This window comes from Octopus sinensis, linkage group LG12 (assembly GCF_006345805.1).
Source record: "Octopus sinensis linkage group LG12, ASM634580v1, whole genome shotgun sequence".
NCBI lineage: Eukaryota > Metazoa > Mollusca > Cephalopoda > Octopoda > Octopodidae > Octopus > Octopus sinensis.
In genome coordinates, this window is record NC_043008.1 from 51,637,318 (window position 1) to 51,653,546 (window position 16,229).

At 35.8% G+C, this 16,229-nt stretch overlaps 1 protein-coding gene across 1 annotated transcript; it reads right to left on the minus strand.

Moving 5' to 3' along the window:
- Window positions 1-1,686: 1,686 nt before the first annotated feature.
- LOC115217851 lies at window positions 1,687-15,910 on the minus strand. Its single transcript, XM_029787553.2, has 3 exons — window positions 15,418-15,910; window positions 10,429-10,471; window positions 1,687-2,073 (listed from the first exon to the last, which is right to left on the minus strand). Exons 1-3 carry the CDS (start codon window positions 15,425-15,427, stop codon window positions 1,779-1,781), a joined length of 348 nt encoding a protein of 115 aa, XP_029643413.1. The 5' UTR covers window positions 15,428-15,910; the 3' UTR covers window positions 1,687-1,778.
- Between the last annotated feature and the right edge of the window lie 319 nt (window positions 15,911-16,229).

Below are 16,229 nucleotides of genomic sequence, written 5' to 3' on the forward strand. Positions count from 1 at the left end.
CTGATACAGTTCAAACTATCCTTTAAATCAGCAATGATAGGCATTGAAACATACCTTAATACAACAAGAGATGTGCTCTTATGAACTGCACTGAAGCATGAAGATTCCAAGCAAGCTTCAGTCATGAATCTTAGTAAGAAATTTTAAAAAGTCTCTTGGCCTACAGGTTAACAATAAGAATGACCAAAGAAACCCAAATACTGACAGACCTACCATTGCTTCTCCTGATTTAGAAATTAATAATTAAAAAGACCAATGAGATCCAAATACTGACAAACCTATCACTGATGCAAAAACCATCAAACAAAAAACAAAGAAGGATTGCATCAATAATATCGAAGACAACTGGAAAGGCAAACTCCTGCATGGAAAATACCCTAACCGCTTGTCTAAGCCAGATACTGATAAAAACCTAACACCAACGGCTACAAGGGACAGGTCTGAAAGGGAAACAGAAGGTTTTGTTATTGCAGCCCAAGATAAGGGCTTACCTATCAGAAATTATCATGCAAACATCCTTAAAGATGGATCTGTATCTCATGCAGAATTTTCAGAAAGTTCGCAGAGACAATTGTTTCTGGTTGCCCAGTCATTGCTAAAAAGGAGTATCTCATAAGACATGACGGACTATGGCAGTACGTCCACTGGAATGCTTGTAAATACTACAAAATTAAATCCCATGATAAGTGGTACAGGCACCATTCTGAGGATGTAGTAAATGGCATGGGCATCACTATCTTTTGGAACTTCTCAATACAAACAGACAGAGAAATTGACTCCAATTGACCAGACATTGTGATGAAGGACTACAACAGAGGAACTTGTCTGTTAATAGATATGTCTGTCCCACAAGATCAAAATATCTCAAGAAAGGAATATGAAAAGCTTTCTCACTATAAAGATCTGCAAATTGAAATCACAAAAATGTGGAAGCTGAGTACAATGATAATACCAGTAGTAATTGGTGCATTGGGAATGATAAAGAAGGGAGCTGAGAAGTATATTAAGCAACTTCCTGGCAACTCCAATTTCCAAAAGATAACTTTGATGGGTACAGCACTCTCCATTTAAAATGGAATAAACGTGGTGATAATTTCAGCATGCATAGCAAAACAAAAGTGCCTTTGCTACTCTTGGCCTCTAGAGTATGCCTGGTACTAAGGTAGCTGAAATAAAGTTATAATGGAAAGAAACCATAAATACTACTACTACTACTACTAATAATAATAATAATAATAATAATAATAATAATTATTATTATAATGGGAAACTTCATTAAAAAATTGCTTTTATTCTTTTTAAGTTAAAAATAATGAGGAATTATACAATATACTATTTTAAAATTATTCATTAAGTTGTATATTAAATTGAAGGCGGAGAGCTGGCAGAATCGTTAGCACGCCGGGCGAAATGCTTAGTGGTATTTCGTCTGCTGCAAACGTTCTGAGTTCAAATTCCGCCGAGGTCGACTTTGCCTTTCATCCTTTCGAGGTCGATTAAATAAGTACCAGTTACGCACTGGAGTCGATATAACCTACTTAATCCGTTTGACTGTCCTTGTTTGTCCTCTCTGTGTTTAGCCCCTTGTGGGTAGTAAAGATAGGTATATTTTTCAAACTTTCTTGGAGTTAATTATTACTAACTGAAAAGTAAGATAGTTTCTGAAATTAAAAAAAAGCACCCAACTGCTAAATATTGAAATTTTATCTTCATATGTTTGATTAGTTGTAAATAAGGTTGCTTAGTTTCAGGATTATCAACAGGCTGAGGAGTTCTTTTCATGAAGGTTCTGCATATACCTCACTATCATGGATTCTAGCTGACCTTCCTGTTCTTGAATCACTGTTTTTATATGGACCTTCAGAAATTAACTCTAAATAGGATTGTTCTGGTATGGTGCAATATGTATCTTCATTAACGTCTAGAGAGTTAGGCTGTGAAGATGGTAATCTTCGACTGGGTTCACTGATATGAACTGGAGTACTATTTTGCATAGGAATACAGTTATCTTCATCCACATCTTGAAGTGGTGATGCATTACTTCTGCTTCTTCTATTTCTGAGCATCATACATCTGCAATAGACAAAAGATATATATATAATGTAATATTTGTCAATCAGTTGGTTGCCATAATAAAACTCCAAGTTTCGGATGTCAGTGCAGAACCCCGCTTAGGCATCTCATCAGTTATTAAGACAAACAAAAATGCTGTTTGTCTTAATAACTGACGAGATGCCTGAGTAGAGTTCTGCCCCAACATCTGAAACTCGGAGTTTTATTATGGCAACCGACTAATTGTCACATATTACATTATAGATAAATTCTTCTATTTACACAATATCCGATCTCATTCATTCTTTTGTTGTGTCATATTATATATTAATATATATATGATGGTGTGTGTTTGTGTGTATGCATTAGTATGTATATATATATATATATATATATATATATATATATATATGTATGTATATATATATGTACGTATGTATATGTATGTGTGTGTGTGTAAATATATATATATATATATATGTGTGTGTGTGTGTGTGTGTGTGTGTATGTATATAATTAATAATATCAGGGTGAGAAAATATTTTAGAAATTTTCACTACCAGTGGCTTAGTGTATTTAAATGTACACTCTATATGAATAATATATAGTCTATTGACTAATTTTTCTACATGATAGACCACTGGTAGTAAAAATTTCTAAAATTTTTCTATAATGAATAGCACCACAGTATGTCCTTGTTCTGTTGTTTACCTTTTACTGACCAGAACAAAGTATTGAGTCATACCATAAATTATGTGGTTTTTTTAAAATTGCATGAACTAAAAGTCAGAGGGGGCAGGATAAACTACCTGCATCAACATGCTATAAAAGCAGGGAGTAATTTTACCGTATACTTATTCTTAGTACAAGTTTTGAAGAGTGCAGTTCGATTTTAGCAGTTATTTCTTCAAAGCTAAAATGGAAGTGACAAAGGAGCATATTTGGCATATTTTGTTTTATGAGTTACGTAAAGGCAACAATGCAGTGAAAATGTGAAGAATATTAATGCAACATATGGTGATTGGACAATATGCATAAGCCAATGTCAGCAGTAGTTCCAGAAATTCTGAGCTTGGAACAACAACCTAGAAGATGAGCCACATCATCATCGTTTAGCGTCCGCTTTCCATGCTAGCATGGGTTGAACGGTTCAACTGGGGTCTGAGAAGCCAGAAGGCTGCGCCAGGCCCAGTCTGATCTGGCAATGTTTCTACGGCTGGATGCCTTTCCTAACGCCAACCACTCTGTGAGGGTAGTGGGTGCTTTTTACATGCCACCGGCACAGGTGCCAGACGAGTCTGGCAATCGGCCACGATCGGATGGTGCTTTTTACGTGCCACCGGCACGAGGGCCAGGCGAGTCTGGCAAATGGCCACGATTGGATGGTGCTTTTTACGTGCCACTGGCACGGGGGCCGGGTGAGGCTGGCAACGGCCACAAACGGATGGTGCTTTTTACGTGCCACCAGCACGAGGCCAGTCAAGGCGGTGCTGGCAATGGCCACGTTCAGATGGTTCTCTTACGTTTCACCGTCACTAGTATCACAGCTGCAATTTCCATTGATGTTGATCGATTTCGATTTTCCACATCTTGGAAAATCTGTAGAGCTTCACGAGAACATCCTACAAACCCTGGTGGAACAAAATCCCATTGTAACTGTTGAGAAACTAGCAGAGAAGCTTGGATTTGGTCATTCAGCTATTCATCAACTGCTGCATGCCATTGAAAAAGTCAGCAAATTGGGTCAAGGAGTTCCTCATAAACATTCCAAGTCTAATCACATGCAGAGAGTGAATGTGTACTCTTCTTTACTGTCACATATCACAAATGGACCTTTTTTTTGATCGAATAGTGACTGGTGATGAGAAATGAGTACTCTATAAAAATGTCAAAAGCTGAAGAATGTGGGTAGGGAAAGGAGAAACAGTGGGACCCCAGGCTAAGGAAAATCTTCACACACGTAAGGTGTTGTTATCTGTTTGGTGGGATATGAAAGATTTAGTCTACTTTGAACTTTTAAACCCAAACCAAATGATAACAAAGGAGATCTACTGTGATCAGCTAAGAATGACATTCCAAAGGCTGAAGCAGTGTGAATAGGAAATGATGCCCCACCCTTCATATTTGCCAGACATTGCCCTATCTGATTAACAGTTATTCTGCAGTTTTTAAAATCATTTGGATGGAAAAAATATGAATTTTGTAGACAAGGTCAAAACAGTACCGGAGGAGTACTTTTCATCACGGACAAGTGAATTTTGGAAGAGGGGCCTTGCAAGTGTACTAGATAGATGGAAGAGAATTGTAGAATATGAATGAGACTATATTTTAAGTAAAAAAGAACTTTGTTTATCTCAATTTTGAAAGATAAAAGAAGTGTATAAGAATTGTGTTATCTATGGGATGACCCAATAATTTTTTTCCAGTTCAGACTTTCCATATCTAAAGAGAGAATTTTCTGTGAACAATATAAATATGAGGTTCTGGTGATCTGATAAGCTAGCTCTGTTTAGATGCATTAATTTGTGAATATATGATTGTATTGTGTAATATGGAGTGTACATATTAATACTACATGAAGAAGGTAGCAAAACATCCAGAATTCTTTGGTCATCAGGCAGTTAAATTAATTGATATTCACCTCTCACACCATCTGACTTTTGTGGTTCATATTCTCCTCACAGAATAATTTATCACTCGGATTTTCAGGCTTTCCAGTTACACAGAAACTTTATGTCATAAGTTTTGTAATTGATCTCGACATGAACTGATAGCCAAGACTGTAGGAAGAGCTTACTGTGATATCTACAAGCTTCTCTGAATCCATATTTTATACTACTCTTTTTGATTTTTAAATATATATATTCAGGTGCTGAATAAAATCACTTCTTTCCATGTTCCTGCCCACGTCCGTTTCCTAGTTTTCTGATTTGGCACTATCAATGTAGGCACACTGAGAGGTAGGTCTAGCAAGATTGTTGAGATGCTTGAACAGAGGCGTGTTGATGAATGTTGCATCAAAGAGATAAGGTGAAGAGGAGCTTCAGCCAGGTTCCTCACAGGCAAGATATATAGGTATAAAATCTTTTGGGAAGGTAACAGTGACGGAGTAGGTGGCGTGTCATACTTCTTGCAGAGAAATGGATGGATAAGGTTATAGAGGTAATCAGAGTGGGTGATAGAGTGCTTAAGCTTAGGCTAGTCTTACAGTATAGTATAATGACAATTATCTCTGCCTATGCCCATCAAGCGGGCCTACCAAATGAACAGAAAAACACTTTTATGACATTCTTCTACAGGCTACCTTAGATACAAATTACAATGATCTCCTCTTTATGGCCGGGAATTTCCGCAGGCATGCTCGACAACAGCCTGGTATCTTCTATGGTGTGCATGGGGGCTATGGATTTGGCTCCCAAAGCAAAGAGGGAACAAGGCTACTGGAGTTCTGTGATGCAAATAACCTTTTGATTTGCAACACAAACATCAGGAAGCCAGCCTGCCTCCTAATAACCTATCAATCAGGTGTCTGTGCTAACCAGATCGATTAGATTATCACCAAACAGTGGGATGCATGGTTGCTCCTAAATACAAAGACCCTTCCTGGAGAAGAATGTACTCCCCAGCATAGACTAGTCATTAGTGACTTTAGACTCCAGGCCAGAAGAAAGCCAAGAAGTAAATCAATCTGGAAAAGAGGAATTTGGAAGTTTAAGGGCCCTTCATATGGTCAGAAATTTAGGGACGTCTTAATTGAGAAGTTTGATGAAAGGGAGGAGGAGATACAGACTTGAGGGCAACTGGGAATTCCTGAGGGACAGCTTGCTGAATGCCACAGACCAAACCCTAACCCTAAGTCCCATCCAGACCTAGGGTAATGTGGTAATCAAATGATGTGATAGACAGGGCCATGCTGATGGCACGTAAAGAACATTTTTAAAGATTGGGCCTCACAGGGGTAAAGTGACTGAGTTCATTTTGAGCATTGAGCCTCACGGAGGCAAAGTGGCTGAGTTCCTTTTGAGTGTTGGGTTTCATGGAGGCAATGATCAAGATCTTTGGCATTATGTTGTACTTGAGAAGAAGAACCATCAAGCCAAGCAAAATTGCAGTTGTGGCAGATACTGGTGTCTCACAAATTGGCACACATGCCAGTGAAACGTAAAAGCACCCATTACACTCTTGGCGTTGTTGGCATTAGGAAGGGCATCCAACCATAGAAAATCATGCCAAATCAGACTGGAATTAGTTGCAGCCTTCCAGTATACCAGCCTTGTCAAACCGTCCAACACATCCCAGCATGGACAATGGACATTAAATGATGATGTTCATGGTGATGACATATACATATATATTACAATGAAAAATGCAGGTGTATGCATGTTAGAATTCTTTAGTTATTACGCCTGGGAAAATACAGAACAAGATTTCTACAGTGGAATTTGCCCACTTTGTCACCTCTAAATGTACTTAAAATTAAAATTCTACTGTACTTAAAGTATTACAGCTAAGAACAACATTTTGGAAATTTACTATATTTTATTAAAACAAAAATTATAAAAACATTGCTGGATTTTTCCAGTTTTTTGTCTGTGGGCTTATATTCAGAAACTCTTTTCGTGTTTAGCCCCAGTAATTTTTATTATTTTCAGAAAAAAAAAGTTATTTAAACAAATTTATTTAAGTCTGTATTTTAGCCTATGGACTTAATTTTGGAAAAAGCAGTTTTTTAAAATGAAATAAAATAAAATGAATTTTAAAAACATACAGCGGAATTCGTTTAATTAGTTATTCCTAGGAGAAAATTGAAAGTGATGAATAAAATTTGGATAATGAGCTATTTTATCCCTACTTATAAGCTGAATAAAACAATCTAATACATTCATACACTATCTAACCACCCACAAAGTATCATCAATGGATTGATTAGGAGGATTTCAATTAGGTTATCTAATTTGTTGGCAAACCAAATAGTTTTTAACAATGTGGTGCCTATTTTTAACGCAGCTTTGAGGAATAGCAGTTTTAAAGAAGATATATACTATTTTAAATGTATCCTATTCATATACAGATTAAGTAAACTTTTTCCAAATCTAGTGGAATCTGGTATTGATATCTTGCATGAATAAACAACCCTCCGAACAACATGACTCCTATCATTTTAGGAGATTTCCTAGGTATCCTAACATGTATAGTAGTAGTAGTAGTAGTAGTAGTAGTAGAGGTAGTAATAGTAGTAGTAGTAGTAGTAGTAGTAATAATAAAAATAATAATAATAAACAGTGGCAAACTGGAAGTAAAACAGTGAGAATACGGGAAGTTATATGGTTTAACTCCGCTTTCTCCCTTCAGGTTAAAAATCTCCCAAAAATGTTTTTTAGTATTGTCGATAAGAATTTTCCTGTGGGCCACAAATACTGCTCTATTTTTAATAGATCCTGTCTAAAACTCTTATACTCAACTACACCGAATTTATGACTGATATTCGCAGGGAATAATAGATTTAAGCTTGGGAATAATGGGAATATGGGTAGCCCCAATACGAGTAGTGTTAATAATAACATATATAAAGTATGCACAGGGATGAATAACAGGAATAAAGCCTGCAATTTATGTCCCTTAGGAAAAACGTGGTATACAAGACTGAGGTTGTAATAGCCAACCAACCTAAGAAAGTATACATAGGGACTACTATAGACTTTAAAACGAGATATAGAAGACACATGAGCTCATTCTCAAACCCAGAAACCAAAAATGCAACAGCACTTTATAATCTCAGGCATTATAATGTATGTAGGCATAAGTATTTATCTACGTTTAAGTTTTTTAAAAAGGAGAAAGGATAGAATCTGAACTTATGAACATTGACTTGCCTTAATAAAATAATAAAAAAATTTTTCCGCTCTCGTTCGATATGACTAATTTAAAGTGTAAGCATAAAATTCTATATACTTTGACATCTCAGTGCTTCACAGGCTTAGCTTAGTATTTGAACTTATTAACCTTATATATATAAGTTGTAAGTCAGCAATCATTGTAAATTATAAATATCATGTAAACTTTTAAACTGTTCCCACCAACATTCTATAGATTCAACTTATTTTAAATTATTTTTAATTATTTAACTATCTTTAATTATAAACAATCCAACAGTTCATTTAAATGGTAAACTTGATTTAAGTCTTCCTTTCTATTATCCAGTATAGCATCCGTCATTTGATTTTTACAAATATAATATATATTTATTTTTATTTTCATTCACACAAATGTCTTATTTCACAACCTTTTTTCACTCCGCAATGCTTTTTTCTATATCCTTGCAAACTTTTAAAAAACTATAATATTTTTAAAAAGGACAATAACATTATCTGATATGATTTCAAGTACTGTAAGTAGGAGATATTTTAAACTTTCTCAAATTTAAAAACTATTTTAATCAATTTTTGTACATCTGATGAGGGAAATGTGACTATTTGTGTTAGCTGGAAAATTCACCCAATACAAACGTATTCTCCAAAATGATTGTAAGGTTTTGTACTAATGCTTTTCTTTGGATTGCAATATTGGAGCGCTTGAAATCTGATACCTTGATGAACTTTTTATGCATTTTGTATTCCCATGATAAAGGAATTTGACCTACAAATATCTGTTCTCCACTTTGATTTATGTTATATATATGTGTGTGTATACAGGGAGCGATGGGTAAATTGTCACCATTTCCTGTTTTTATTTCATGCATGTGCATTGTTTGTTTTTGATTTTGTCAACTACACAATACAGTAGGGTCAGTTGGGTACTGTCTGTGAGAAAAATAGCACCATGGCACAATTCACTCTACCAGAAATTTGGAAACACACAAGAAGCGATACAAATATTTTACACTGATACAAACATTTCAGAGTGTTTGGGTGTCAATCTGAGGACAGTGCAATCTGAATCCATGTACTGAGAGTGATAAAAATCAGACATTTACACAACACAATTGTGTTTGGAGTAACCACTTGTGATGACAACATTATGCCTCTATTCATCTTCCCACATGACCTCACACTCAACATGAAGGGCTACATCAAGTGTCTGAAGGAGGTAATGCTGCCCTGGGTCAAGAGGGTGGTGTGGGAAGATCCTATGTCTGGCAACAGGACTCTGCACCATGCCACACGTGCAGGAGAACCCAGTCATGGCTGTTAGATAATTTCTGCAACCACATCACCCCTAACATCTGGCTATCTAACTCCCCAGACTGCAACCCTCTTTATTATGTGTTGAACAAGAAACTCTGTGTCACACCAAATATGAAGAAAAGGCTAGGACTATGGCAGCATTCACCAACTTAAACAAGGAGACCATCCAGAAGATATGCAGGAGATTCTGAAGTCCTCTGGAGGCCAAGGTTGAAGCCAATGACGATTTTATTGAATGAATTTACTCCTTAGTACTTCAAGATATTTTTTATCTAATTTTAGTAAATACATCAGTTACAATGCGATATTAGTGTTATTTTCATTTTTGTGTAATTTAGATGACAGTTTATTCACCACACACTGTATATATGTATATATATATGTGTGTGTGTGTGTGTGTGTGTGTGTATTTCTATTTATCTATAAGTATACACACACACACTTTACTCTTTTACATGTTTCAGTCAGTTGACTGTGGCCAGGCTGGACAACCACCTTTAGTTGAAGAAATCGACCCCAGAGCTTATTCTTTGTAAGCCTTGTACTTATTCTATTGGTCTTCTTTGCCGAACCACTACATTTCAGGGACATAAATACATCAACATCGGTTGTCAAATGATGGAGGTGGGATAAACACACACACAAAGACACACAAATGTATATATATATATATATATATATATACATAAATACACAACAGGCTTCTTTCAGTTTCTGTCTACCAAATCCACTCACAAGACTTTGGTGGTCTGGGGCTGTAGTATAAAAGACACTGTCCAAGGTGCCATGCAGTGGACTAAACCCTGAACCATGTGGTTGAGAAGCAAGCTTCTTCAAACACAGCCATGCCTGTGCATATATGTATATATATATATATATATATATATATATATATATATATATATATATATATATATATATATGGCCTGCTCGCTTAGCCAATGGGGTGGCGTCATTCGAAAGCTAAAACAATGCGAACGCATTGTGACCAGCGATGTGTAACAACATCTGATGGTCTGGTCGGTTGCGTGATCACGTGATATATATATATATATATATATATATATATATATATATATATATTCCCACACATATATAAATACATGCAGAAAAACACAAATACACACACACATACATGGAAACAAAAGAAGATAATAAAATGAAAGTAAAGATTAATAATATATGATTTTACCTGATACTGAAAATGATGATTATCAAAAATAAGATGCCAATAACTGCAGAAGAAAACAATAAGATATTCAGTTGAACAATATTTTATGTATACTTAAGTGGAAGTTAATATACTTAATGTGAAAATGAAAAATGAATTTATCATATTTCTACATTACCAATGTAATTAAAAGAAAATGTATTAGTTTTAGTGATAATTGCTGTCAAAATCAAGAGAGGCAATTCCACAAAGTTTATAAAAAATTTAATGGAGGCATGCTGTAGAAAGTAGTCTGATTATTAGTATATTTTGGTGGTATATATTAAACCACCTCAGTAAAATATAGTGATATTTATTCTTACCAGACCGCACACACTCTCTCTACTGCATAGTCACATTTATTGTCAGTCCTCAATTTGACAAGGATGCGTCATCATCATCATCATCATCGTTTAATCTCCGCTTTCCATGCTGGCATGGGTTGGACGATTTGACTGAGGACAGGCGAACCAGATGGTTGCACCAGGCTCTGAATCTTTAATAATTTTTTATCTTTTCTCCTTCACATGTTTCAGTCATTTGACTGCGACCATGCTGGGGCACTGCCTTGAATAATTTTAATTTTAGTTGAATGAATCAACCCCAGTACTTTTTTAAAGCCTGGTACTTATTCTATCAGTCTCTTTTGTCGAACTGCTTAGTTACAGGGACATAAACACAGCATCATTGGTTGTCAAGTGATGATGGAGCAACAAATACAGACATGCAAACATATACACATGCACACACACACTTAAACACACATATACATATATATATATATATATATATATACGGAGTAAACACATAAATGTGAAACAAGGTGGAAAAAAGAGTACTCAAATACCAGTGGTAGAGTAATATGCTTTATTTTAAGCAGCAGAAAATTCAACAAAATCTGTTACTCTGAGTTTCTCTTTGCCGTTCATCAGACAGTTTTTGCTAGAGTCTAGATTGAATTGATTTATCGGTTCCAATCTAGCAAAAACTGTCTGATGAACGGCAACGAGAAACTCAGAGTAACAGATTTTGTTTAATTTCTGCTGCTTAAAATAAAGTATATATATATATATATATATATATATATATATATATATATATATATATATATATATATATGCCAGCCCCACCTGTCTGTCTCCCTGTGTCAGTGGCATGTAAAAAGCACCTTGGCTGGCTCTTGTGCCGACTTGACTGACTCTCATGCCAGTGGCAAGTAAAAGCACCATCCAAACGTGGTGGATGCCAGCCCCCTCTGGCCCCAGTGCCAGTAGCATGTAAAAAGCACCCACTACACTCTCAGAGTGCTTGGCATTAGGAAGAGCATCAAGCTGTAGAAATGCTGCCAGATCATATGGAGTCTGGTGCAGCCCTCTGGCATTCCAGACCCCAGTGGAACCGTGCAACCCATGCCAGCATGGAAAACGGACAGTAAATGATGATGATAATATATACGATGGGATTCTTTCAGTTTCTATCTACCAAATCATCGCATAAAGCTTTGGTTGGCCCGAGGCTATAGTAGAAGACATTTGCCCAAGGTTCCATGCAGTAAGACTGAACCCAGAACTATGTGGTTGGTAAGCAAGCTACTTACCACACAACCACTCCTGCACCTATATATATATATATATGTTTGTATATTCAAATATTAATTATACTAAAAGGGTAAAATCAATAATTTTACTAGCTAGTCAGTGCAGAAGTAAAAGCCTCATTGGTAAATTTTACAAACTATTTTATAATTACATACATAATTATAACAAGGGACTGGCTTTATGCTTCACCATGCACTGCAAGAAATAGACACTAAAGCCCCTATTACCACCTTAAAATCTCCAAGAATAACACACTACATTGTAGGCAAGCAAAAGGAAAATAATGAATCAATGAAGTTAGTTAACCTTTGCTTGCCTACAATATAGTGTGTTATTCTTGGAGATTTTAAAGTGGTAATAGGGGCTTAATATCTATTTCTTGCAGTATGTAGTGAGGCATAAAGCCAATCCCTTGTTATAATTATGTATATAATTATAAAATATTTTGTGTGTATATATATATACACACACACACATATATAAATGCAACAGGGCTCTTCCTGTTTCTGTCAACCAAATCCACTCACAAGACTTTGGTCAGCCTAAAGCTATAGTAGAGAACACTTGCCCAAGGTACCATGTAGTAGGACTGAACTCAGAACCATGTGATTGGGAAGCAAGCATCTTACCACACACCCATGCCTGCACCTAATGATTTTTCATACTCAGGAGTTTACTTTTCATCATGTGTGTCATTTTAACTATTAACTTCTTGTATTATGATCCAGTACCATAAGGAAATGTTCAAACATTGTTTCATTTGGAGGGCAATAGGGAACTTTTGTAAGGGGTAAAATCCCTAATCTCTTCTTCTCTCATCCAGCTTAGTTTTGCTACAGAATCATTACAAGACTGGGCTTTTGGCTTGGAAAATTTTCAATATGATTTTCAGAGTTAAATAAATAGTTTGGAGTAGAGAAGTTAGTATGTTAGATTTGTAAACCTCACTTAACTCTGTCTTTCATTCAGATATTTTAACTGCAGTTTTAAATTGCCATATACAAGCATAATAATCCTTTCTACTATAGGCACAAGGCCTGAAATTTGGGGGAGGGGGCTAGTTGATTTCATTAACCCCAGTGCATAACTGGTACTTATTTAATTGACCCTGAAAAGGCAAAAGGCAAAGTCAACCTTGGTGGAATTTGAACTCAGAACATTGTGGTAGATGAAATACTACTAAGTATTTTGCCCAGCATGCTAACAATTCTGCCAGCTCACCACCTTGTTACAAACAATTTTATTACTCTAAATTCTTCCTTATTTTCAAAATTAATTAAATCAAAGGTAAAATAATTGAATAGAAATATGGTAACAAAAATGGGTTAAACTCAATCAGACATTTTTGGTGCTGTTATTAAACTGTCATTCTGGTGATACATGAAAGAAATTGATAATTATCTATTTTCATGATGAAATATGATTCGTTTGGTTGTATTTCCTCTTCTTTCGCTTGATCTTCTTAATTCCCATTCTGGATCTACCTAATTCTTCCCCACACCTTTTTTGATATACATACATGTTTATGTGCGCATGTATATATGTATGAATATATGTAAATAAATATGTGTATATGTGTGTTGGTGTTTATCTGTGTATGTATATGTGTATGGACCTATATTTTTGTATGTGCATGTGTATATGTGTATACACCCCTGAAATGAAGAATTTCTTGAATTGTGTATTGTTGTTATTCTTTCACTTGTTGGTCACATATCGCCCATAAACAAACTTGAGAAAATGCATTCATTTAATCACAAAAATATAAAAAATCACAAAAAAATTAACAAGAGTATGAGTAATTTTGAGGATAACAGAGGCTGGTATTACTTTTCAACAGTGTAGGATAGGGGTGAGAGTTCACAGAGATTGGAAAATCACAGAGAAATATAGCAGATACATATTATGGAGGTAGGCTTTTGAGGGGGCAGGGATAGGGGTAATAGAATGGAGATAGGAAAAAAGGCCACTTAGATAAAGCCAAACAGATGAGGATTGGTCTTATGTGGTTGGAATGAACTATGTTGTTGTGGTCTACCAGCCATCAATGAGAACTAAAATGCTAGAAATGGATACCCAACTTCAAGAGGGAGGCATTACAATTTCAGGATTGATAATTAAGTACAATATTTAGAGATTAATGTGGCTAGAGTACATAAAATATATATATATTAAAGGAATAGATACCAATAAAAAAATAACAGATGCAAAGTTAACTTAGAAATAAAGGATAGTTTAAAATTGTAAGGTTTAAATTTACCAACCAAAGCCTAGAATTAAAGTGACACTTAGAACTAAGAATAAAATTGAATGAATTAAGATATATAAAATGAAAGGAAGTAAGAAAAACAAGGTAAAAAATATACATATATAAGGTAGAAAAGGAGTAAAATATAAAATAGAAAGAATTTAATTTAATTTAATTTGGTGAAACTATGGGCCTATAGATTTTATGTCTAGAAAGAGATAGTATTATTTTATGTCTAGACAGAGATAATGACTGAATATGTAGAAACAGGTGTTATAGATATCATGCGTTGATTTCTCTTATATTTAGACCTGTGGAAGATCTTGAATGAATGGAAGCATTTATGTTTGGAGGTTGAAAAAGCTCCATGTTGCCTATTAAGCAATTGTGCTGAATCCTGTAGTAATATCTGCAGGGCTCCCTTCTCTCAGTTGGATGCATTACTCAAGCCCCTTTTTGAACTATGGATTTACTTGGGAATATACATAAGGAGGTACACCTTCATGGAAATATGGATAGATTCCCATACCCTCCAGAACAGAATGAACTATGAACTATAATGAACCTTGAACTTCATACCTTATTCCACATTTCCCTTCATCAAATTCTCTCTACTTCTCTACATAACGGTTTCCTGCCTATATATTCTCTTGCTTGTACACTCAACATATTGATCCACTACCTATGATATCCTAGAAACAGCTGTAAGACATTATTATTTACTTTTGTTCACTTCACCATTAAACTAATCTAAATGAACCGATAAGCTTGTCCTGCCTTGGGTTTTTTTTCCTCTTCTTTAAATTATAACTGCAGACTTGGAGGTAGATTACAGATTTCCTATTCTCTGCCTACTGGACAGTGGCCACCACAACTCCAGCCCCCATTGAGTACTTGGATCCTAGTAGCTTGTCAATTGGAGCACACGGAGTGCATATCTATTAGTTGAGATCACTTGTGACCTAAACTCTTCATCTTCACACACACACACACATACATTGTCAGATAGATTGAGAGATAGATACATATACACACTCACATATATATGTATAAAAACACTTGCATACATTTATCACACACACACAAGTACTCATGCACACACACACATACACACAAAATAATTACCTGTTCCCATGATGGGAATTGTTTTGGTAGAATGTATTTTCTCTTGTTTCTCTTCTTCATCTTGTTTCTCTTCTTCATCTTGTTTCCCTAAGAAGTAAAGAATAAATTTTAATTAAAAATTGACAAAATATCTTTGAAACACACAAACATTATTATTGATCTGAGGGGTCTAATCCTGCATAATGAGAGGATTGTCCATCTCAGACATTGATACCATCAATCTGAAGGAACCATTCAGCCAGGAATATATTCTTAGACATGAAAATTAGCTGATGACAATAACAAATGATGAACTGATAACATCATCATTATTTTGATGTCTACATTTCCATATTTGCATGGGATAAATGGAATTCGTTGAGGCAGATTTGTTAGGACAGGGTGCCCTTCCTGTCCAGTACATGAATATGTGTATGCATGTCTGTCTGTCTGTCTGTCTGTCTATCTATCTATATATCTATCTATATATATATATATCATCATCATCATCGTTTAACGTCCGTTTTCCATGCTAGCATGGGTTGGACGGTTCGACCAGGGTCTGGGAAGCCAGGAGGCAGCACCAGGCTCCAGTCTGATCTGGCAGTGTTTCTACAGCTGGATGCCCTTCCTAACGCCAACCACTCCATGAGTGTAGTGGGTGCTTTTTACATGCCACCGGCACAGGTGCCAGGGGAGTCTGGCACCGGCCACGATCGGTTGGTGCTTTTTACGTGCCACTAGCACAGACGCCAGTCAAAGCGGCGCTGGCATCGGCCACATTCGGATGGTGCTTTTTACATGCCACTAGCACAGAAGCCAGTCTAGTTGGC